This window comes from Strongylocentrotus purpuratus, unplaced genomic scaffold, assembly GCF_000002235.5.
Source record: "Strongylocentrotus purpuratus isolate Spur 01 unplaced genomic scaffold, Spur_5.0 spur5_scaffold_18, whole genome shotgun sequence".
NCBI lineage: Eukaryota > Metazoa > Echinodermata > Echinoidea > Camarodonta > Strongylocentrotidae > Strongylocentrotus > Strongylocentrotus purpuratus.
In genome coordinates this window covers 33,108,954-33,133,291 of record NW_022145603.1, presented here as the reverse complement: position 1 = coordinate 33,133,291, position 24,338 = coordinate 33,108,954, and the positions used below count along the sequence as shown (strand labels likewise).

The 24,338-nt window shown below is 37.7% G+C and overlaps 1 protein-coding gene across 2 annotated transcripts; it reads right to left on the bottom strand.

Moving 5' to 3' along the window:
- Positions 1–4,524: 4,524 nt before the first annotated feature.
- On the bottom strand, positions 4,525–21,750 carry LOC105439292 (leucine-rich repeat-containing protein 56-like). Of its 2 annotated transcripts, none has more exons than XM_030989724.1 (14): positions 21,666–21,750; positions 19,646–19,818; positions 18,411–18,562; positions 17,556–17,643; positions 16,674–16,831; positions 15,569–15,651; positions 14,683–14,797; positions 13,268–13,487; positions 12,232–12,390; positions 9,719–9,831; positions 9,287–9,441; positions 7,409–7,698; positions 6,151–6,382; positions 4,525–5,709 (listed from the first exon to the last, which is right to left on the bottom strand). In XM_030989724.1, exons 3-14 carry the CDS (start codon positions 18,528–18,530, stop codon positions 5,520–5,522), a joined length of 1,923 nt encoding a protein of 640 aa, XP_030845584.1. In that variant the 5' UTR covers positions 18,531–18,562; positions 19,646–19,818; positions 21,666–21,750; the 3' UTR covers positions 4,525–5,519. The 2 variants fall into 2 exon arrangements, with proteins under 2 accessions (XP_030845584.1, XP_030845585.1); XM_030989725.1 differs by having other exon boundaries at positions 19,646–19,806; positions 21,666–21,738.
- Positions 21,751–24,338: the final 2,588 nt, after the last annotated feature.

The window sequence follows — 24,338 nt, the reverse complement described above, 5'->3', positions numbered from 1 at the left end:
CGACTTTTGTAGTTTCTTCTAAATTCGTGTTTTCCATGGTATGTTGTTGGGTATGAGAGTGTAGTTTGCTGTTGCTGTATAAGAAACCTGTATTATTATTATTATTAAATCCTTCGCTCCTGTCACCAGTTATCCACTTTCAGAACTCAACTATAAAAGACATACCTATTTCAGATTGCTTACAATTAGTCACTGCTTTTTTGTCTTTCTCAGTTAGAATCATGAACAGAAATTTTTCCGTATTTTTTTTTTGTAGTCCGATCAGTGCCTTTGATTAACTAGATATTGGCGCTTTATAAATACCTGGATTAAGGATTGGATTATTATTAAACAAATAATACACATCAGTTCGGGCATTAGTAAGAATTACCCACACAAGGTACCTTTGGAACAGTCTAACACGCCCGAGGCGATAGCCAAGGGCGTTTGGACTGCTTTGAAGGTACCAAGAGTGGGTAATTTTACTAATGCCCGAACAAAATCATGTGTATTATTTGTTTTATATGATTATGTTTTATTTGTTTTATAAAATGATGTTTTCTAACATGATTTTGATAATGACCGGTCATTACCCAAATTACGCGTTAGGCAAAATAAATGCCTGGTCACATGTACGCTTTCAACCAATCATTTGATTAGGATCCACGTCATCATCTTATAATATTATTACTGGTATACAACATAAATCAAATTACAAAGATACCAGTGATGATAGACATTGTTTACATTTATTCATATACAAAATGTACAGTTCTCAATCACACAAGTTTGGTCTTTTTGGAAAGCTCAATAAATTCATCTTCACAAAGAAAATATATCTATAAAGCATATCACTCACATGTACAGCCTAGCTACAAGGAGAGTACAGTGTGTTTGGTCACAGAATGGATATGAAATGCTTTACTTTGAACTCCATTCCATTATAATAATTATTTACGCTTTTAATGGAAATTCAAAAATTCATTCCATGTGCATATTTAAGGAAATTGGTCCATAAGACCTGTTTGTTTTGTGTTTACAAAGCAAGTCTAGAGTTCATGCATGACTGAGTAGTCAGAAATGGTTATGGCCAAACAAGATGTACCTGTCCTTATGCACTCACTTATAATTTGAAAAAATATAATCATATAAATTTACAGAAAGGCTACACTGAAGTCTCAATAACGCTATTAAAATAAACTAATAAAAAGGATAAAGGCAATATCTGGTTTAAAAATTTGCAATAAAGCTCAATTTACAAACAGCCACACACTAAGTTTTTTGGTTTTTCTTGCTTGGAACCATACCATATCAAATAAAGTTGAAGGGAAATCCAACTTTTTCACACAACTTGTTATGCAGGTTGAAACTGTCCTTCACAGTTTGCAAACATGAAATCCTACAAAGCACTCCAAATCATTAAAAAAAAAAAAAAATTATCAATAGCGTTAAAGACTGATGTAATGAACGTATGATCAGTTGAAGAAGTCCTGTATTTTCCCCTTTGTGATGGTCCACAAAATAATATAGACCTTTCCAGGCTTCCCATATATCCTGTAAATCAGGGGGAAAACATGAAGAATTGTTTTCCTGTATGTCAGTCAAGGAATTTGAGGAAAATCAATCACTTCTGGGAGAAACTGGGCTTTTTATGAGAAATACTAGGAACCCATAAATAAACGTCCTATTGCCCTGTCAATTACCTCATTCCTAATGATGATAGTGTCTTCTTCCAATATGAAACTTGGTTTCACAAGAGCTGCATCCCATGTCACAAACTTGTCATCAGTGACAAATTACAGTTTTTGTTATAAGCTAGTGAAATCCTTGCTTCTGATTGGTTATCAGCACATTTGTCACTGATTTTTGTCATTTGTAATTGAAAAAAGTATTTGTGAAACAGGTCCCTGATTAGTACTACAAAATAGAATCATAGCAGTGCATAAAGACATACACACAAAAAGCTGTAGTATGTCTGTATTCCATGCTATTCTACCGACTTGGTTTCTTTTAGTATTACTCTACAAAGGTCTACTAAACAAGATAATGAAATACATTCACAAGGAACATCACATTACTTATAGAATGATACTGAGCATTATATCCAATAAATACAAGTAAGCAGGAACTACATATTTCTATGCTACCCTTGGAGACAAGTTATTACAAATACATCACACATGTTGGTAAAAAAATTGGCACATCAAAATGCTAAGGTTCAAGAGCACTGCATACATGCAGAAATTGTTTCTGCATTTAAATCAATCGAAACTTTCTTCTCAACATCACCGACAATAACATCGATTTCAATTAAAATCATCAAAGTTATATTTTCCTGAAAAAGTGTTTCTTCAGAACTTCTGTCCAATTGATAATAATATAACAATAACTTTCAAGGCATTGACATCAGATTAAGGCAGAAATCATCTGTTTGGAGCCAGAAGGGTGTTAACTCATATACTTTAACACAGAGTTAACATCCTTCTGACTCTGTACAGATGATATGATGAAAGACATGCAAGGTGTGTGATAGTCAAGTTATTACTTAGTTTGGACGGACCTAGAATAGAAAAGGCAAGAATACATTATCTTTTCTCAGATTTATGACTCGATCGCTTCTGTTTTTTATCACTATTTACTATCTCTACTATCTAGCATACTGAACAATGACATCATTAAGAAATCTATATTGTGACGTCTGTGGGTTTTGATCCACAGCAAGAAAAGATTTAAACCTAGACTACATGTACAAAGTATACAGTTACACAACTAAATTAATCATACCCTTACCAAGTTTTGCAATTTCTTTAGTATGTGAAAAGTTGATTTGTTCCAATTTATGTTTCTGAGAATGCGGCATATTATAGCATACACCTAAAAGTATCGAACAAAGGCCCTAATTCAACCAGTCCACATTTCGATCTTGAGTTACGCAAAAAGACACAAAAACATCAAATTTACAAGGAGTATGACAAACTTAGTTGTTAACTGTATCTAAAAAGATTTACTGGTATTCACAAAGAGAAATATATCTAGTCAATAAATTCCATTGGAATCATATAATAAAGACTATTCATCTACATTTATTATTTCACTAACAACAAATTTGTTATCTCATAACTAACTACTTCTAATTTTTTTTCATTCCTAAATTGTAGAGCAAAATACACAAGAAACCATTGATTTATTTCACTCCACTGTCATCTAGAGCATCTCTGCTAAAACTGCAAAATGACAAAATCCCTTTTATGATCGACAGAGAGAGTATGGACTCTGCTATAACACATCAAAATAAAGTTGGATATAACCGCTCGAAGGATGTCCAAGTACCCGGTTGGCCATTTCATTTTGGTCAAGTAGTCCTACACAGAGTCCATACAACGCTCTTATTAATAGCCTTTTGAATTATACACGGAATATGTGATTGTCTGATCGGGGCCCCGTTTCACAAACTTGTCATCAGTGACAAATGACAGTATTTGTTATAAGCTACTGAAATCCTTGCTTCTGATTGGTTATCAGCAGATTTGTCACTGATTTTTGTCATTTGTCATTGAAAAAAGGCTTTGTGAAACACCCTCCAGGAATGGTGATTTAAATATTTTCAAAAGTTATGTTTTTGAAGTTCAAACTAGTTGTGCCTCAATAGTTATCTATGAATGAATTAACTTGTATAAAAATTTTAAATAATGCACCCCACATCATGCCAATATTTATCTACACATGAAACTATGATTCCTTCATTAAGAAAAATTGAAGGTCAAAGTTCACTGACTGTTATAATTCTCTAAAGATCTCAAGCACCAGGGATGCCAACCTTTCAGAGCACAAATCCGTAATCATAAGGCTAAAAATCCGTAATTTGGAGACAAAATCCGTAATTTTCTGCGCGACGCAAATTTTTCTGCACGCTGGCAAGCGCAGCTCCCGCAGGCAAGCGCGATAGCACAACAAGTTAAATAAAAGTAACATAGTCTACCTGTTCATTAGTTGGTGTTACACGATGCATTTCCATTTCTTACTGTATTCTTCTTTAAAAGTCTGTAACTTCTTGCCACGCTTCTTAGTTGTGGAAGACATGATGATTGATATCTAAATCCAACCAACATGAGTTCAGATTGTCGACGAAAATCGACGAACGCTGTGACAGCCTGTGAGAAATCCGACAGTGTACACGGCGCTAGCGTAGCGAGGCCTGGCGCTGGGCATGGGCGGGCGGTAGCGGCGCGGCCAAGAGAGGTATTTCACCCGGCCCCCGCTCGCGAAGCACATGTTGTATGCACATGTATGCACTGAAAGGGGTGTGCTAGATAACAAATTGTCCAATCGGAAGCCCTGTGGGATTTCTATGCATGGATTCAAGGATGACTGCGCTGCAATAGTCAAAAGTACGTGCTAAACCTTAAACATGCTAAACCTTAAAGTGCTAATTTTGAAAATCGGCAAAATCTGCAAAATCCGGAATTTATGGTATGAAAATCGTACCGCCCGTAATCGGCCGATTTCCCGTAGAAATTACGGGAAATCCGTACTAGTTGGCATCTCTGAAGCACTCACACATTGTGGGTATATAGAGGGCAGCACATGGACGTACGCACGGGAGCGTTATACCCATTGGCTCAGTGTTGTGTAGTGATCGGGAGCGATCAAGAGTGTTCGCTAAGTTGCCTACTTCATGAACGACTATATACCCATGCATGAACATCTTTAAGAGAGGCTTGTAAGTTGGCCGGAACTCATGATGTCACCACAGCTAGATAGGATTATGAACAGCTCGATGTTCAGCTTTCCTCTCTTCTAGCCATCACATTGCGGTACAGGATATGAAACCATTGAAGTGGTGTTCTTGATGAGCTACATTGTATGGGAGGGCATTACAAGACATTGTCTTACTAAGGAGCCCGAGAAGATAGGTGAATACAGCTGTCCCAGCAACAAGGCCTACAATGCCTGGGTCTAGTCATACTCAATCCAAACAAACCCAGAGATTGCGAATCACGTTTGCCACGAAGCTCTGATAGTTCACATCACAAATCCCTCGGAGAAGACTTAAAGCCATTGGTCCCCTGGTTGTTTACTTAGAAGCATGCATTCTGAGCAGGCAGGTAAAATAATCATTGATCCATCGATCATCATCATTAAATACACACAGGAGTTACGCAGGGACCATACCTATATGTTCAGCTTTCCTACGTTCCCCCATTTCTAGCCATTATCCACACTTGTAACAGAATGAATGATGCTCTTCAGTAGAATCCTTGAATCAAGACTAGTAGCTAGGTCACACACTGGTAGGTCTGTCACAGCTAGGAGACTAGCAATGCTATTCAATACCAAACTTGCACAACATCTAGATGCTACACTGCTATCCAACTGCAACCATACGCTAGTAGATCACATACTAGAATAAAATAGGAATCATGTATATTCCTGCTGGTCGCTGCTTGTCACTTGAGGGCAGTCCAAGCCTTGCTATTCAATTACCGAACTCACTACTCTGTCATCCTAGACTAGTCCAGCTCTATCCATAGGCTAATAGATCACATGCTAGTATAAGGGTTGTTTTTAGTCCTACTGGGCAAGGCTTTGCGTTGGAGCGCAGCCCGAGCGGTGACTGGTCTAGATATCAATCCCATGAGTCTATTTGGGGGCGTGTTCACTGACGAGCGGATGATTGGCTTATGAGGGTCAATGGACTTTGGAGCGTTCTTGTCAACTTGCTGTACCTCCCTGTGAAAATACAAAAACAAAAACAAGCTTGTGAACAACTATTAGACATTCTGAGTATATTACGGTAGGTTCAAAACTAGATGGAGCGATTTTACGAACCAAAACAGGAGTAATTTTTAAAATTCAAATTTGATTGTAATCCATCTGTCGTTATTAATGCCAATGCATTCACAAATTTGTTTGCATACATAAAGAGCCATATGACCTTTGACCTCATGACCCCAAAATCCAATCAGTTCAATGCCTCTGCAAGATACATATCTGTCCGGAATTTGATGGTAATCCATCTATGGGTTTTAATGACAATGTGATCACGAGCTATAAAATATATCGATACAGAATACTAGAAGTTATAAAGTAAGGACTAATTACTACGTTACATATTCTACTTCAACTTTGACATAAAGAACTTCTCCATGTTTAATCAATTTCTGTACTTACGGTATAGTCCTGATCCCAACGGCTGGACCAGAGTATGGTCTATCCTCTATCCGGCCCAGGACCGGTGATGACGGGAAGGAACCAAGGAAAGTACCCGGACTCATGTGACCAGAGTCCCCTAAGGATGAGGACCGAGATTCCTGGGATAGCCGAGGGGTATCAGTGGAGGAGTCCAGGGATAGACCCTCATCAACGGAACGTTGACGGAACCGACGCACTCTGTAGTCTCCAACTAAGAGACATAAAGAAGAGAATAACAATATTAATTGTCATTATATAACGCCGTCTATCTAGACAATTCTATTCCGAGGCGCACAAGAAAAATAGAAAGAATGAGAGAGTGTGGATGAGTGTCATAGTGCCAAGTACAGGTATTGTTAAAAAAAAGATGAGATTTCAGCTTGGATTTAAAGGTCTCTATAAATTAAGTTTCTCAAATCAAATGGTAAAATATTCCATAGAGAAGGATGAAACGGGAGAGACTGAGATTGGATGAATACTTGGCAAATATGTGTTCCAGTGGTAACACTGTTAAATCAATGTTTAAATTCTGAAAATCATTTCCAGCTATTCTTGAACTTGCTCAAAAGAGACATAAACTTGTGTGTATGCTCTTGGAGTAAGCCAACTGCCCTACACAAATAATTATCAAAAACATTATGATTAAAGTAATTCATGTAATCTAAGATCTTTTTAATTCAAGTGATCTAATTTAATGAATCGGTCTCTGTAAATAAATCATACCATACAGGTCCTTTCATAGATCGATACCTCATACCATGTACCACAGATGTTTTGAACTATTATATTGTACATGATTAGGCTAAAGGACTTCATGAAGATTTTTTTTTTTCTTCCTGTCACCCACATCAGGGGAGTGTTTCACAAAGACTAAGATCGACTTTATAAGTTTAACTTAATTATGGCAGATCGTTCATTCCACTATTTTCTCTCATCATTTACTGGCATTGGTTTCTCCAGGGATGTACCAATCGTGGTCACAAATCTACAGAATTTATATTTTTTTATAGTTCATTATTGTAGGAGAAATATTATCTGAAGATTAATTGAGAGAACAATGGTGAGAGCAAACAGTGGCATGAACGGCCTGCCAAAGTTAAGTCCAACTTAAAGTCGATCTTAGTCTTTGTGAAACACTCCCCTGGACCATTTTTTGTCTTTGATGTCTACAAATAGCTCTCCATAATACTTAAGTCCAACTTATTTTGTCTTTGACGTCTAACGGTGATATACTGACCTGCAGTTGTTTTAGGTCTGACCGGAGCCCTTATAGGTGACCTTGGTCCTTGGGGTGGGGTCGGCAATCTTCCGTCGATCGGTGAATCTGAGGGTGTGGGTGGGATGAAAACCCCAACATCAACATCATCATCGACATCATTGTCTAACTCATCATCATCATCCTGGTTGCTATGGCTACCAGATGTAAGTGGGAGGTTGTTATTAGTCTCCTCCTCCTCCTCCTCGTTGTCGCTATGGGTGATCTTCAGGACCTGAGGCTCTAGGTCTTGGAGACGGACTTCTACTTTTCTGCAGGAGACAGACAGAGAAGGAGAAAGAATTCATAAAGGCTCCTTTACGTATGACGCAGTATACCATGCTGATTAAAAAGAAATATATATTTAATAATAATCTGGATTTATATGGTGCTTAGTACGGAATACCATCTCTAAGCACTTTATCCCGGTCATTGGATTCATTCATTCACAATGTGCACCATCTCCACTCCCTGGGGTATATTCCTACCATATGGTCTCCATGAGGGCATACGGCAATTACTGACTTAAAGCTAAACTTTAGTACTGGTAATGCGATTGCATTGTGAAAGAAAAGGTGTGAAAGGATCAGAAACAGTTTATCATGTAGCATGTAAGTATTGGTGTGCACTGCAAGGTTCTGGAGTCATCAAAATCATAATAAATTTGACCGAGTCTTGGTAAAGTAACAAACACTCACATAGAAAGCTATATATGGGACAACACACATGGTGTCGGGGATGGTACTACCTTGGTTTCCTTGTCTTTCTATGCTCATTACTCAGCCAGTATACATTTTCTTCTAAAATTGTTTGGCACATGTCATTTATTTGTAATCTTGAACATTCAGTGTAAGTTTCGTTTGATTCTGTGAGAATTAATTTTTTTTTTTTACCAGTACTGGAGTTTATCTTTAAATGCTTTTGTCATCCTACTTGGTCCCCATTTCTCTCTTGGGTATTGAGTGGCAAATGTAGATGAATGCCTTGCCAATGGACATTAGTGCCGTGTCGGAATCAAACCCACAACCTTTGAACTTCACGTCAAGTGCTTAAACCACTCGACTATGACAATTCTACGTAAACCAGTAAATGAACAGAAAACTGGGATTGAAAAAGAACCTGCTTGCAATGAAGGTCCCACATTTACTTTCTTACCTGCTCTAACAACCTGAAATGTGAAGTCCATTATGCGATAATAGTCGTGATAAAAACCACAGTGATTTATCGCTTCACGTATAAACAGGCCTTAAGAGTTCAAGATTACAAATAAATGATATTTACCGGATCATTATGGCAGAAACTGTAAACTAGCACAGGACTACTACATGATGGGAGCCAGAAGGGCTTATTGTAAATGCTGTTATTTTTGCGTGATTAATTTTTCGCGCTGAGCAACCCCAAAAACATATTTGTGGGTTCTTAAATTTGCATTGCACGCAATTCAGCCTGTTCAAAATGTCCATAAGAAGTCATGATTATTAATCGCGGACACAGACTTTGGCGAGAAATCCGCGAAAATTAAAGCACCGCAAATATTACATTTACAGTATGTCATCCACTCTGAAGAGACAGTTAATGTCTTTCTGACTCTCAACGGATGATATACAGGTAGGCTTTACTACTTCAGCCAGAAGAGATTAGGCCACCCAGTGAGCCAGCGAGGTCACTGTGACAGGTGGCTATCTCATTAACTCAGCTCTCATTTAACATAAGAAAAAGAGGATCATGGGGGACCAACAGGCACTGATTGGGGAAGTTTTCTATATAGAGGGAGCAAGTAGCTACAAGAAGGACAGTGTGCCTTTAAGGAAATTGGGCTAATACCGGTAGTTTAAATCTATGGAGAACATTGTATCATACCTTTCATGGGCTTCTTTCCAAGTCCGCAGCTCGACAAAGATGTCTTCCTTGGATCTCCCATCCTCCCAGTCCTCCTCCTCTAGTGCATCATACGTGTGCTCTGGTTTGTGTTGTAGTAACATCAGCATGGTGGTGTTCTGCTGTGTCATTGGGTTCTGTGTGCAAAGGAGAAGAGTTCAAATTAAAAGATAGGCCTATTATTAAAAGCCCCACTGCCACCTCTCTCCCCCTCTCTAATCTAGATGGATGCCTCTATCTACACTGAACAAGTTTTTAGTTGCATCCATTTTGCTTCAAAAAGTCAAATCACATCTGTCGTAATTAACAAGGACAAATATAGAAGTGTGTTATCAGAAAATCATGTTGTACTGAATGACTTAAAAATCTACACTATGCTTTACAAGAAGCAAGCATGCAACTCAGCTAGTCTACCTTCATATTCTTCCTCCTGCTCCTCAAAGCTTTGACCGGGTTTCCGCAGATGACCCCTCCACTGCCATGGGTCAGGTCACTCGTGTCATCACCGTCGGCAACAATGTCTGAACCTATCCAAAGTGGAATGAGGGTGATGATGGTGTTTAACAAAAGTTTTAACAGATACTGTTAACAAAATCAATGTGCAAGATTAGTTGACAAGTACAAGTTGCTCTAGATAAGATGGAGCTGCTTGGTTAAAGTGACTCGGTAACATTGTTGAAGGTTGATGAAAAAACTGTGTAATATGTGTATGAAATGTTACTTATTATATTCCTTCTACCGTTTTAGCCCTCTAACATGCAAACAATCCTGAAAAAATCCTCAAACCACAAAGATATTTATGGTTTTCTATGAAGGCGTCACTGTGTGACACCCTCTAACAGTGAATTCTTCCAACATTTTTGAATTTTCCCAACTGTTTTTCCATGAAAATAAGACATAAGACAGGCTTTTTAAAATCGTTCAACACTGAAATGTCAGGAATGGTATATAAAGCCAATTCATTGCTTTGTGACGATTCATCTAAAATGTAATTGAATTGTAATGATAAAGTTGGGAGAATTAAGGCATCGATCAGATCAGTTTTTCATTCAAACTTTCAGATTATCTTTAATTGTACATCTATCATTTAAGTTACTACCTTATCTGAACAAAGTTACCAAGTCACTTTAAGGTTTGAAATGTTCTAAGATAACATGTCTGATGTTTTACAGGGAAATTATTTCTACATAGCTTATGACAAATGTCCCAATGCACAGTCATCACAGTGATTGGTGCTAACAGATTATGACAAATACATTTTTTATTTTGTTTATACATACTATATTTCTTTTGTACATTCTATGTAAATAATAATATTGTATATATTGTATTGTTCTAGTAGTTAACTGACCCCTTCAGCCTGTGCTGCTGGTCAGTTCTTATAGACCAATAAAGAAATAATACATCAATTATATCAACATTCATTTGAATCATGTTATCAAAAAGAAAAAATCAAGGGGAAAGACTGTGATCATCTACTTGGATCCAGAAAGGCATTAACTCATATGCTGTAACACAGAGTGAACGTCCGTCTGGCTCCAAAGAGACAATACTCAGTAAATAATAATAAAATAAATAATAATAAAAACGTTACTTATAAAGCGCTTACCACCGAAGTCTCTAAGCGCTATACACACAAAATAGACTGATATACAATTACATCTTATACAAAACTAAAAATGCAAATAAACCTACAAATAACAATACATATGGAATACACATCAAAGTGAACAGAGATAATTAATCATCGAACGCAATTTTGAATAAATGTGTCTTGAGACTAGTTTTGAATAGGTTAACGGTTTGACAGTTTTTTACATTTAAAGGTAATTTGTTCCAAAGTTCAGCAGAAGCTTTGCGAAAGGAGCGATTACCATAAGAGAGAGTTGACACAGAAGTAGATACGAGGTTTAATTGTGAAGATGACCGTAAATTGCATGAGGGTTTGTATTCCTCGATTAATTCTTGCAGATAAATTGGTGCCAATTCATGAATGCATTTATAAGTTAAAACTAAGATTTTGTACATGATGCGGTACGTCACCGGCAACCAATGCAATTCGCGAAGTACTGGGGTGATGTGTTCACAAGAACGTGTGCGTGTTACAAGCCTGGCAGCAGAGTTTTGGATTCTCTGGAGTTTTGCAATGTGCGACTCCGGAAGGCCATAAAGAAGGCTGTTGCATTGATCAAGACGGCATGTAATAAATGCATGTATAAGCGTTTCGGTAGATTTTTCATCAAGAAAATTTCTAATACCACCTATCTGTACTCCAATGGAAAAAAGAAGAAGAAGAAAAAGAAGAGGTGTTGTGGTCGAGTGGATACGTCACCGGACTGACGATCACAAGGTCCGCCGCGGCACTTTGGCAAGACATTGATCTACATTGGCCACCCTCCACCCAGGTGTTAAATGGGTACCCGGTAGGATGCGAAAGCCAATGTGGTATCCTTAGCAATTTGAGCCTAGTAGCTCTTGTTGGAATGCTCCCCAGGGAGTGGAGAAAGTGCATACATTGTGTGCGGGCATGCCAGAATCTGATGACCGGGGTAATAATGTAAAGCGCTTAGAAACTCGGACATTCCCGACGTATTAAGCGCTATATAAGCAATAATATTATTATTATAAGGAGGAGGAGGAGGAGCAGGAGGAGGAGGAGGAGGAGGAGGAGAGGAGGAGGAGGAGGAGGAGGAGGAGGAGGAGGAGGAGGAGGAGGAGGAGGAGGAGGAGGAGGAGAAGGAGGAGGAGGAGGAGGAGCAGGAGGAGGAGGAGGAGGAGGAGGAGGAGGAGGAGCAGGAGGAGGAGGAGGAGGAGGAGGAGGAGGAGGAGGAGGAGGAAGAGGAAGAAGAGGAAGAAGAAGAAGAAGAAGAAGAAGAAGAAGAAGAAGAAGAAGAAGAAGAAGAAAGAGACAATGTTGAGAATCTCACCCCCAGTATCAGGCCTCTCAGCAGAGGTCGTAGGCCTTCCTCCCGCTGTTGTCATAGGCCGATGACCCATGCTTGACCCAGGTCGCCGTCCAGAGCCTGACCCTGGTCGTCTACCTGCTGCTGATCCCGGCCTGGCTGCCGATGTCTTGGGTCGCGACCCTAAGGACAACAAAACACGATTTCTATCAAATTCCTGTCTCAATTTACTTTACTGAATTTCTCTTATAGTTAGTTATCAATATTTTTGAAAGTGTTTTCCTGTGGTCAAATAGATAATGTCAATTCAATGCAATTATATTTTTCCATTAAAAACATACTAATTATACAGTCAAACCTGCTTCAGTGACCACCTGTCTACAAAGACCACATTTTTGTTTCCCTTGAAATGATTTCTCTTTGAAACATGTACTTAATGAACCTGTCTACAAAGACCACTTTTTTGTGTTTCTCTTGGATGGTCACTATAGACAGGTTTGACTGTATAATGAATACATACAAGAATTACATCAGAAGGAACCCAAGATAGCAAAGCTTATTAGGAGGGGCCCTGTACGTGTTTCTATTTAAAATGTAGGAAGGATATTAGAAATTAAACAAGTATTTTTCCTCCATTTATCATACATTCTTTCCCTGTTAAGAAAAAGATAATGCCATACTGACCTCATAATGTCATGATTTTAATACATGCTTTACATGTCAGAGAAATTGTTGACACCCTTTTATTTCTATCAGTTGGTTTCCACTAGAGATATTCCGGACATACTTTCTTTCTTTTTTTTTGGGGGGGGGGGGGGTCACATCTTTATGTGTGTGAAATAATACATTCAACAATTTATGTATTCTTTTATCAATATCTGTCTTCAAACACATTTTCTTTTGGGAAATCTTTACAGAAGTGTCTTTAATGAAATCATCTTTCACATTATGATACAATTTTAGTAAAATTTTGCCATCAAATTTTTGGCGAAATTGGGGCTCCCAACACTTTAGAGGGGCTAAAGCATTTCATTCCCTGAAAATTGATGTTACAACTTACCCCCACTGCTATCTGATGCTACACTGTCTACTGATCCTAGCGTATCTTTGATAGAACCATTCACCAGTAACCAATCAGTGCTTAGATTCAGAGCCTTGGGTTGAAGGTTTGATGTTGATAAGGACGTTGATGCCGAGTTGAGGACCTCATCATCTAGGATCCTGAGCTGAGGGACTGCTTTCCAGACAGAGAGACGATAGTTGTACGGTGGACTCTCCTCCTGGTGTTACATCAAGAGGAAAAGATTAAGAAACAAGTGTAGATAGAAATCTTTGTTTGAATTCTGCCATAGCATTTTAAGATACACAAAAGCCAACCATATGTTATCTAATGAGTATATGTGTCGTTGCCAGTCATACATCCTACAGGGTAATCATACACATGCTGTGATAACACACATTTCTCTGCACATAATTTTGTCAAGATATTCATGTACATATAAGCAGGCCAGCCTCGTCCATATTTCATACAGGGCTTGTGTCAGTCATACATTGTTTGAGGGCTGACCAGACACGGGCTCCGGTACGAGCTCCAGTACGAGCTCTGGCACAAGCTCCGCTAACATCTGCAACAGGGAAGTTGTCAAAGAGGATCACAGTGCTAAGGAACACTGTTTTTAATCTGGATTATATAACGCATAATACAAAATACTGTCTCTAAATGCTATACAGATATTATTACCCCGGTCAGCGGATTCATTCACGCACAATGTGCACATCTCCACTACCTGGGGAGTATTCCAACCATATGATCATGGTGAGGGCATATGGTAATTAGTAACACAAATGCATTTGTCATCCTACCGTGTCCCCATTTCTCTCCTGGGTATAATAATAATAATAGTGTAAACTTATAGAGCGCACACACCGTCCAGGGACGCTCATGGCGCTAGCTCAGCAACAGTTCTCTTTGATACAAGTAAAGTAAATAATTTTGCAATATTTTTTGCGATATGGAGTGGTAAATGTAGATTAATGCCTTGCCAAATGCCACATGACATAAACTGAGCATCACCCAGCATCACAAAGATTAATCTTACCTTGTCATAATGCTTGTTGGGTGCCAAGCAGACTGGGTTTCCCTCTAAGGACAGTGCTCTTAGCATCACCCAGCATCACAAAGATTAATCTTACCTTGTCATAATGCTTGTTGGGTGCCAAGCAGACTGGGTTTCCCTCTAAGGACAGTGCTCTTAGCATCACCCAGCATCACAAAGATTAATCTTACCTTGTCATAATGCTTGTTGGGTGCCAAGCAGACTGGGTTTCCCTCTAAGGACAGTGCTCTTAGCATCCCCCAGCATCACAAAGATTAATCTTACCTTGTCATAATCCTTGTTGGGTGCCAGGCAGACTGGGTTTCCCTCTAAGGACAGTGCTCTTAGCATCCCCCGGCATCACCCAGATTGATCTTACCTTGTCATAATCCTTGTTGGGTGCTAAGCAGACTGGATTACCCTCTAAGGACAGTGCTCTTAGCTTACTACAGAGTCCAAGAAACTCCACCTGAGCTATGTCATCTACATTGTTCCTGTTTGAAATGAATAACATTGAAACACTTTTACCAGGATGAAATGGTAAATCACAGTTAAATGCATTTATGATATACATTTGAGATATTAAAGATACATTTCTTTTAGCTTTGATGGAAAAATCAATTCAAAATGATTATACAGCATGGTAAAGGGGAGAAAAAAACATTGAGTTAATATCTTTACATAAAATAAAATAAAACAAAACAAGACACAGAAACTAGGTATGAACAAGACCCAAATCATGGCAAACTGTGTTCAAATTTTCTAGAAAAACCGTCTTGATTGCCATTTCACCATGTAACAATAATATGTAAATTTATGTATTCTGCTCTTTATACGTTATACGTTATATTTAACGCAATATATTTTGTACATTTACAGTAGAGTATAAATAGTTAAAGGGGGAAAGTCCATCTTGATATTAAGTTGGTTTAAATTGAAGCAGAAAATGAAAGTAACAGGTCAGTCAAAGTTTGAAAGTATTAAACAAATCTATTCCGTCATCAATAACTAAGGAAATGAAAGTTTATGAGATTTTCTGTGCAGAGCAAATTGGAGAGGGGCTCGCAAGAAATGTCACAGAGTTGAAAATTTGTGTTTATTTGATCACAACTTCAATTTTTTTTATAAATTCATAACTTTCTTATTATTCATCCGATTTTGCTAAAAATTCACTCATCTGTTTCTCTTAATTCCCTGCTTCTATTAAGTCCAATTTAATATAAGGGTGGAATTCCCCTTTAAGTTTCATCTAGAATTAAACTTACCCTTCTAAGTCTAGCAATTGAAGGTTCTCTAACATACTGCACGGACTGATATCTGAAACATCATTGTAGGCAAGATACAACTCCTGTTTCAAAACAAAATCAGAGAAAAGGTCAGTACATACTTGCTAACCAGTCAGAGCAAAAATTAGGAATCTTTCAAGGCAAAAATAGGAGTACAGTAATTTCTTTTAATACATTTCACACATAATACTTTAGAAAAAGAGAAAAATCTAGGGTTCATACAATAGCTTGAAGGCCAAACAATAGGAATCATACCTTCAAAATAGGAATGGTTGCCAGCTATGAAGTATCAATCACACATACAGTGACATAGAAAGCATGCATTACTATCAAAGCATTGTGGAATTTATGAACATGAATTCACATAGGATCTTGTTTCTTTGCAGCCAGAAGGGTGTTAACTTTGTGTAAAATGTTATATGATTTGAGTGGTATATGATGGTTGGTTATTTTACCTGACTGCTAAGAAAGCATAAATGGTTGTTAGTAAGCAATCAGAGGGCCGACGGCTTTAGGCCCTCTCCGAGGGACCTGGTAATGAGGATTAATGCCTTATAGTGCATCGACCTGGTTTCGAACCCGGGTCATTGGATTACCAGACCACTGCTCTACCGACTGAGCTATCGCGTCTCCTGATTTCAAAACCCCTAGACTCCACACAGAGTATCGCTCATTGTGATTCATATTATTTGATTTAAGCTCCGGTAGAGCTCCTAACTCAATGAAATAATCACATACTAAAATCATAGATATGGTTGGTAACATATGGTAGCTCTTCACACTAACCTTTCTGGGAGGGGATCCGGATTGAAAAACTTTTAAATGATTATTTTATTCGGCAAAGACAAATTCAACAAAATCAGTGCATACAAAACAACAGTAAGGTTTGAAATGAGTCCCATGGATACTGGGCAAAAAGATAAAGATTAACTAATTAACTACAACTCAAAAGGCTTTTCTTCCTGTATGCATGAGCCCTATGAAGACAAAAATTCAAAATTATTGGGGTCTGGACTTAGATAACGGGGTCCAGTGTTGAGCCCTGCCTATGGCTTACAATCAGCTTGGATCTGCCCAACTTTACCTGTAATGATGACATGGAGCTGAGACCATCTAGATCAGACAAACAGCATCTAGCCATCCAAAGAACACCAAGAATATCCAGAGCAGTCCCTAGATCTCTCACTGAAGCTATCAGACTGTCGTTCAGTTTCAATTGCTTCAGATTGGGCAGCATGGCTCCTGTAATGACAGAGGATACACTACATTAGGTGCTGTACCAAAACATTAAAAATAAGTTTGATTTCTGGTAATGATAGAAAATAAATTACCACAGAATCCAACAAAACTTACACTGAATGTTCAAGATTACAAATAAATGACATGTGCCCAACAATTTTGATAGAAAATGTATACGGGCTGAGTAATGAGCATAGAAAGATAAGGAAACCATTAATTGTAGGCCTGACACCATGTGCTTAACACAGGTCCCTATGTGCAAATGAGGGTCGTGGTTTTTATTGAAGATGATTTCTAGCAATTTGTTGTGTGTCAAAGAAAACACTAGATGATCAAGGAAACGTTCAAAAACCTAAAACACGACAGGACTTTTCCTCCTCAAAATAAATACTGCAAGTTTGGAGGACTTGTCTTGAATGGAATCCTGATTATATTTTTGCAATGATAACAAAATTTAAGTTATTTTGTGCAAAATGAAACAGAAACTAACCTATGTACACCAAAAACACGCTTAATGCATTGTTCTCTCTCAACATCCCGACGTGCCTGTCTTCAGGAAATATTTTAAACACTCACCTTTTAATGACGGTTTTAAACTAAAAAGCCTGATATCTACTTTGGCACTTTACAATCACCACACTATCAATCTAGGATATATCTATTCATCAAAAACTGAAGAGGTTTTGCAAATGTCTTTAATAAATTGAGACCTCTTGTTGAACCTTACCAAAGTTCCCAAGACTTGTCTCTGAGGTGTCCACCCTCATCTCCAGGAATTTCACACCTTCAAGATCTTCTATTCCAGTCAATGCTCGCTGTAGAAGAGGTTATCAGACAAAATATACATCTATGAAGGTATGCATATATTATTATTCCTTCAAAACAGAATACGAAAACTTTAATAAACTTAAATTTGTCTGAAAAGAAAACATGTATGTCATGAGGGTAAGGATGTGTGAAAAGCCACTGCCTGTGTTATGAAAGCTTTTCATCTTGTTTTCTCTACATTTTCCTCTTTATTTAATAATTCTAAATCTTTCCATTAGTTCTAATCTTTTCAACTACCATCATACCAGGAGTATATCAAACTCTTTTATTCAGATAAGGAAAGCAATACAAAATTAATAATTAAACAAATACAAATTTTTAAAATCTGAAGACAGAAAAAGAGAAAACAGTTCAAATTAAAAATAGACAATAGTGAATGACACATTGCCAATAGCAATTAACACTACAGTATGACAAGTTCAAGCAAAGAACCTCAGTGGACAAAGAAGGGTAATTTTCAAACAAGGATTCTCAATGAGAAGTATATGTATTTAAGTATAAGTATAATAATTCATTGTTCTTTTCAGGAAATTTGGTTTCCACTGGTTACAGAGTATTACAATACAAATATATAAATTAAATATTACTGGATGGTGATATAATGAATGAGGTAACATATGAGTAAGCCACGGTATATACAATGTATGGTGGTTATAAAGGTAATATGAGATTCCATTTTACAAAATATGAAGCTAATTTATTTAATATCATTGATTATAGAAGTATATGAAACAAGCCTGATGATTGAACTGACCAGTTTAGTTGGTGATATGTAGTCTTCTAGGAATGTGTCTTGAGGTTCCTCTATTATGATGGGTTCAGGATTGACCTGGACCCCTCCATAGTCTGTGATACGCACCCCCGCTCTGGCCATGGTACAGGCCAGATCCTACTTCACTTCTTTCACTGTGGATTGATCAAAGCAAGAAGACTGGGTGAGAAGAATGCTTGATGGACTTCTTTAACTTTAATTCTTTTCTATTAAAGGGGGGGGGGAATTCTGATGTCATATTTTGCATTATAAATGAAGCTATCACTAAATGAAGTTGATAAATAGAAAACTTCTTATCTGAAACACATTTAGTAAATATCAATATATATGCATGTATAGACTAGAGTATTACAAAAGTCATTTTAATACAAATTCATGAAATCTGGAGAAGAAAAAAAAAACTTTCACTTCCTTATTCAGAATAATATTTCATTAGCTCAGAAAGATGAATTTTAATCTTAGTAATACTAATCACAAATTATTCTTTACAGTGCATTAACATCGCATAAGAATGTCTCTATGCACTTTGCAAGAAAAAGATAAGAAAGGCAAGTTGAGTTACTTGTATTTGTTTAACATTTGGAATAAGTGTGTTTTAAGTTCAGAATTAAACTTCTTTATTGTATTAATCCCTAGCTTCATCTCTTCTAATTAAAATCTTACTTACAAAAAATAAATATATCTACATGATTAATGAACACTGGAAATTTGAGGGAACAGGAACAAAACATAATTGGCAAATTGGATGACAAGGGAAAGAAAGAGAGCATTTGGATCCATTATACACAAGGAGACGCGGTGGCTTCGTGGTAGAGCAGTGGTCTTGTAACCAGGAAGTCTCGGGTTTGAAACCAAGTTGATGCACTAGTGCCCTTCGGTAAGGCATTAATCCTACTTACATGTACAAGGCAATTGTTGGAACTTGCATGTATCTTGTAATAGCAGGGACTGCCTTGACAGAACCTTAGTTTTATCTGCAGTTTCCCCCGATTCATTTATATTGATTAACTTTTTATACTTCTGGTATATTTGTAAACGTGTTTCCATTTTGTGTGTGTTCTCTGTTTTCTATATATTGTATAAATAATCTGTATTTAATAATTTCATAAAATGTGATTGTATGGATTTAAATTGAAACAAATCTTGAAACTTGAAACAAGCATACACAAGCTTTCTTAGCAGTCAGGTAAAACAAACCAATCAAACCAATCACTTACCCTTTGCTGGCCCGGTATTAATGTTGTGCTTACATGCCACTATCAATTCTCCTTCTTCCAATCACATAAGGCCGTTTACCAAGATGACAAGGTTGCCTTCTACATAACAATCCTCATTGTCTGGTACAGTGATAATCAATCCTTGACCTCTGATCAGAAATCTGAAACTCAACCTAAACAAAAAACAACAACAAAACATCAGTTTATATAACTTGATTAAGTATGATGTACTTAGATGTTTTGTGCGATATGTGCGATTATGTATTTCAATTTGGTGGCCCCTTTTTTATAAGCCCTGCTTTCTACGGGGTCACCAAACCATCACTGTGTTCTTCTAAATTCTTGATGTAACTTATTTTGATTGTAGACCCCTATATATATTTTGATGGTTGAACAAATAAATGAATTGAAATTGAAATATGGGGCACTGTGTGAAATTATATAAATTTTACTTGAAATTTGTACAATAAATGGTTTTAGATTTCTTTAAACTTATCATTTGCTGTATTGAAAGAAAGTTCGCAAATGTCTCCTCACTTTTTAATAAGAACAATGATATCTTAGAACATGGCATTTTGTTGTAAAAGTAAAAATGCAAAACATTACTTTTTAAAACTCATTTTACAAAATCTACAATGTTGGTTACTACATCTAAGCAAAAAATAATCTGGTTTCTAGAACCATTATTATCTTGCGTTGTATTCAAAAGGCTAACCATTCTAGACCCTACAGCCATTGTAATTTTCCAATTTCCAGTTACAATTATTTTTCTTCTTCTTCTTCTCAATTTGGTAATCGTTGTAAGTGCTCATAAGGCTCATGGTTGGTTGGTTAAACACGTTTCTGTTCTGGCATGACAGTGTAGAATAAAAAGCTCTTTTCACGCGCCATTTAGTATGGGAACAACAAAGAAATATTTTAGACATGAATGTGTATCAGCCTCGGCTCAGCCTCGGCTCAGCTCAGTCAGACTTAGACCGAATTTTCCGTCTCTTTCGTTCGTTAGCCTCTTATTGGGGTAGGGTCGGCTCTCTCTTTAGAGACGGAAGCCGTTTATACACATGTCCTTGCTAACGCCACGGCCAGTTCTGGTCGTAGCGTTTTGCCCCCAAAATCCCCCAAAATGTCATTTTACCTCGAGCATGTTATATTGTAAATTAGGCCTAGGCTATAATAAATCAGTTCCACTTACCAACTTGACTGAAATAATCAGTTTAATAGTCCCTTTTTAGGAAATTATGGGTCAAAATCGGAATCCATGTTGAAAAAGATTTTCAAAATGGATTTCGATTTTGACCCATAATTTCCTAAAAAGGGACTATTAAACTGATTATTTCAGTCAAGTTGGTAAGTGGAACTGATTTATTATAGCCTAGGCCTAATTTACAATATAACATGCTCGAGGTAAAATGACATTTTGGGGGATTTTGGGGGCAAAACGCTACGACCAGAACTGGCCGTGGCGTTAGCAAGGACATGTGTATAAACGGCTTCCGTCTCTAAAGAGAGAGCCGACCCTACCCCAATAAGAGGCTAACGAACGAAAGAGACGGAAAATTCGGTCTAAGTCAGACTGAGCATCCATGACATGATTAGACCAAAATTTCTGTCTCTTTCTTTTGTTAGCTCTCATTTTCTCACGTAAACACTACCCACACAAATCCTTCTACAATAAACTCATCAAATCCAAGTAAATAATGTCTTCATATTTTTAATAGCATTCTTGCTCGTCAATTCATTAGCATCATGTTGCTATGAAACGAAGGCTGTCGAGCGGGTGTGCGGTTTGTGCTGCGGATAGCACTGGCTTGAATGCCATTCACTCAAGGTGAGGAATTAATCAGCGAGCGAGTGCGACATTAACACAAATCGCAGCAGAATAGGCTCATGTTTAACATAACGCAGGGACAAATTATAATATATTGATATGTAGTAAATAGCAATTTCATTTTCACATCTCAATAAACGGTTAAAATCGTATACCATAATAAGGTATTCATGAAAATACGAGGTTTCTTACCCGCTTTCGGAGTGTAAATTTGAGGTTCTTCGAGCTATTCGTTCGTTGGTTTGTTTCAATTTGCATCATTCATATTTACTCCACTAATTATGATTTGTCGCCCTCTACGACATGTTGGTACATTTTTGGCGACGTTTGTTCTAATTTTTTTCTCATTTGCTAGCTTGAGAAATGCCCACCCCCCCCCCCCCACTCTGTGTATTTGGGGTACGCATATGCTCGTTCCCTCTTTTTGAAAGCACCCCCTATCTGAGGACTGCCAACATTTCCAAACCCCCCTTTCGCAGGCTTTTTGCAGGCTTTTCCTGCCTTGGAGACCCCCCTAAATCATGAAAAATGCTCAATGTACCCCCCTAAATTCGGAATAATTTCTCAGGAGTCCAAAGAAATGAGAGAAGAAAAAAAAACACCCCCTTTTTAAAGAAATCTCCGGGTGAAAAATTAATACACCTCTTTTTTTACGATTCTCGGGCCGGACTTTGTCGCACGAAAAGTACCCCTTTACCAGACATTTTGGTAACACGCATGGGGTCATTCCGACCCCGGAGTGGGGGGGGGGGGGGGGGGGGTGGCCGGGCCATGCATACATCAAAACCTCACTAGTAATCTCAACAGTCAAATAATTTATCCTTTTGTTTTCCTTTGTTCAGTATTGTAACGAGCCAAGCAATAAAGACGCAGGATTCAATTTCAAGTATTCCATTTGGTTCCATCTTTATTGGTTCAGACTTAAACAAGTCGAGATCTTTTCTGTCTCTCTCAATATCCATGAAATGTACAGTGTAGGTCCTGCAAGGGACACACCTTAAAATCCAACATAGAGTCTTCTTTCTATAAGTACCTCCTTTCTGAGAGCCCAAAACATGTGTCTCTCTCCTAACATACCAACATGACCAGCATACCTTCTCTGCATACCCTGTCGATGTATATTTATTTATATATTCATGCCCAATTGCCCATGCATGCTCATTGAAGTGTTTACCATTGTTTAAGTCATGTACATGTATGTGCATATTTTCATATGTGTACAACACCTGTACTCATATCAATACAATATGATAACTTACTCCCCCCCCCCCCCTAGCCTGTTTCTCAACTTCATTTTCTGCTTTAATTACTAGGTAAGACTTCATTCAACTCTATGGACCCCCTTCAGGGGCATGAGAGCACAGCACAATACAGAAACATATATAAAACAAAGTAAGATTATGATAATAAAATACAAAGACATAAAACATACATTTTAATAATTATAAAACACAATAAACATGAGCTAAAGACAAAGCATACACTGTGCAGTTTTATGTTATGAGTCTAAAACATCACGTGGTTTGGTTTGTCTACCACTACGAGTAACTTCACTTTTATTAACAAAAATAGAACCATGCCTTTCAGCCTTATCTGGCCCTGGAAAAAAATATGAGTGCAGGAGTATATCCTATACAACCTTAGGCAATTGTCTGCCCCGATCTCATACGTTTAAGCCTGCCGGGTTGGGGCATACACTTTGGAGAGTAGAGTGAATCTCATTTAACTCTATAATGGGTTTTTTTTAATCGGAAATCGAGCGAATTTCGTTTTTTGTCTGCCCCTTTGGCATCCCTTTACTTTCCATCGGGGATTCCTCTGGCCTTGTAAAAAAGTTTTTGAGTGCAGGGGTATATCCTCTACAGCCTAACTATGTTTTGCCCGATCCCATACACTCTAAAAACTGAAATGTTAAATGTCAATTTAAAGGGCCGAGGAGTGACCACTCTTTCAAAATGTCAGATTGTTTCTTTTAACCTGCTAGATTCAACCTTTATAGTGTTGGATCCAGCATGTTCAAAGTGTTAATCTGCCATTTTGAAAGTGTGGTCACTCCTCGGCCCTTTTAAATGGTGATTTAACATTTCAGTTTTTAGAGTGTACGTTTAAAGGTAATAATATGTCCCATTTGCAGGCCAAAAAATGAAAAGTTTAAATTCCAACAGCATTTGAAAGATAAAAATAATTTCCCTAAAAAAATGGGGGAGGGGGGGGGGGGGCTTGAAAATGTCTTTAAGTGGGAAAATAACGACTATTAGTTGTCGAATCGACTTAGTAAGTAATAGTCTGATTTTCATACCAAGTACCAAGGTCGTACGTTTTATGCTGCGCAAAGATTCAATCAGTTTAATTTTGGCCATTACAAGAAATAGGTTATTGATGTAGACAAATGCTCGTGTATTCTTTACAGCTCATTTTATGAATGTTAATACCAAAGAAGAAAAAAAAGCCAGTCAGTCACTCAATAGTGTCTGACAGTGAAGTCTGGCAAGTAAACGGGTTTCCTTGCACAATTTGAATATTAGGACACTGATAACGTTTACAATCCACAAATAGGACATACATGACATATTCATAACTCCTGCAAAGTTCTACAGAATTTAATGTTGGCTGCAAAAGGGACATAATTATCTTTAAGTCTGCCGGGAGGGACCATAAACGTAAGGGAGTAGAGCGAATCTCATTTAACTCTAATGGGGGTTTTTGAATTGGAAATCGAGCGAATTTCGTTTTCCGTCGGCCCCTTTGGCATCCCTTGACTTTCCATGGTGACGTTTAAATGTCGGTCCCCAGACGTAAATAATCATATGTAATTGATACATGTCTGTAAAAACCCAATTCACCCCTCCCCCACCTCACACCCAC

What these genes read in the sequence shown, in the direction of transcription:
- LOC105439292 (XM_030989724.1), bottom strand. Translation starts at nt 18,530, where the DNA reads ATGGCCAGAGCGGGGGTGCGTATCACAGACTATGGAGGGGTCCAGGTC. An exon ending in AGCATCAGATAGCAGTGGGG is followed by an intron (nt 12,391 to 13,267) that starts GTAAGTTGTAAC and finishes TGTTGTCCTTAG; the next exon opens with GGTCGCGACCCAAGACATCG. An exon ending in CAGACCTAAAACAACTGCAG is followed by an intron (nt 6,383 to 7,408) that starts GTCAGTATATCA and finishes TATGTCTCTTAG; the next exon opens with TTGGAGACTACAGAGTGCGT.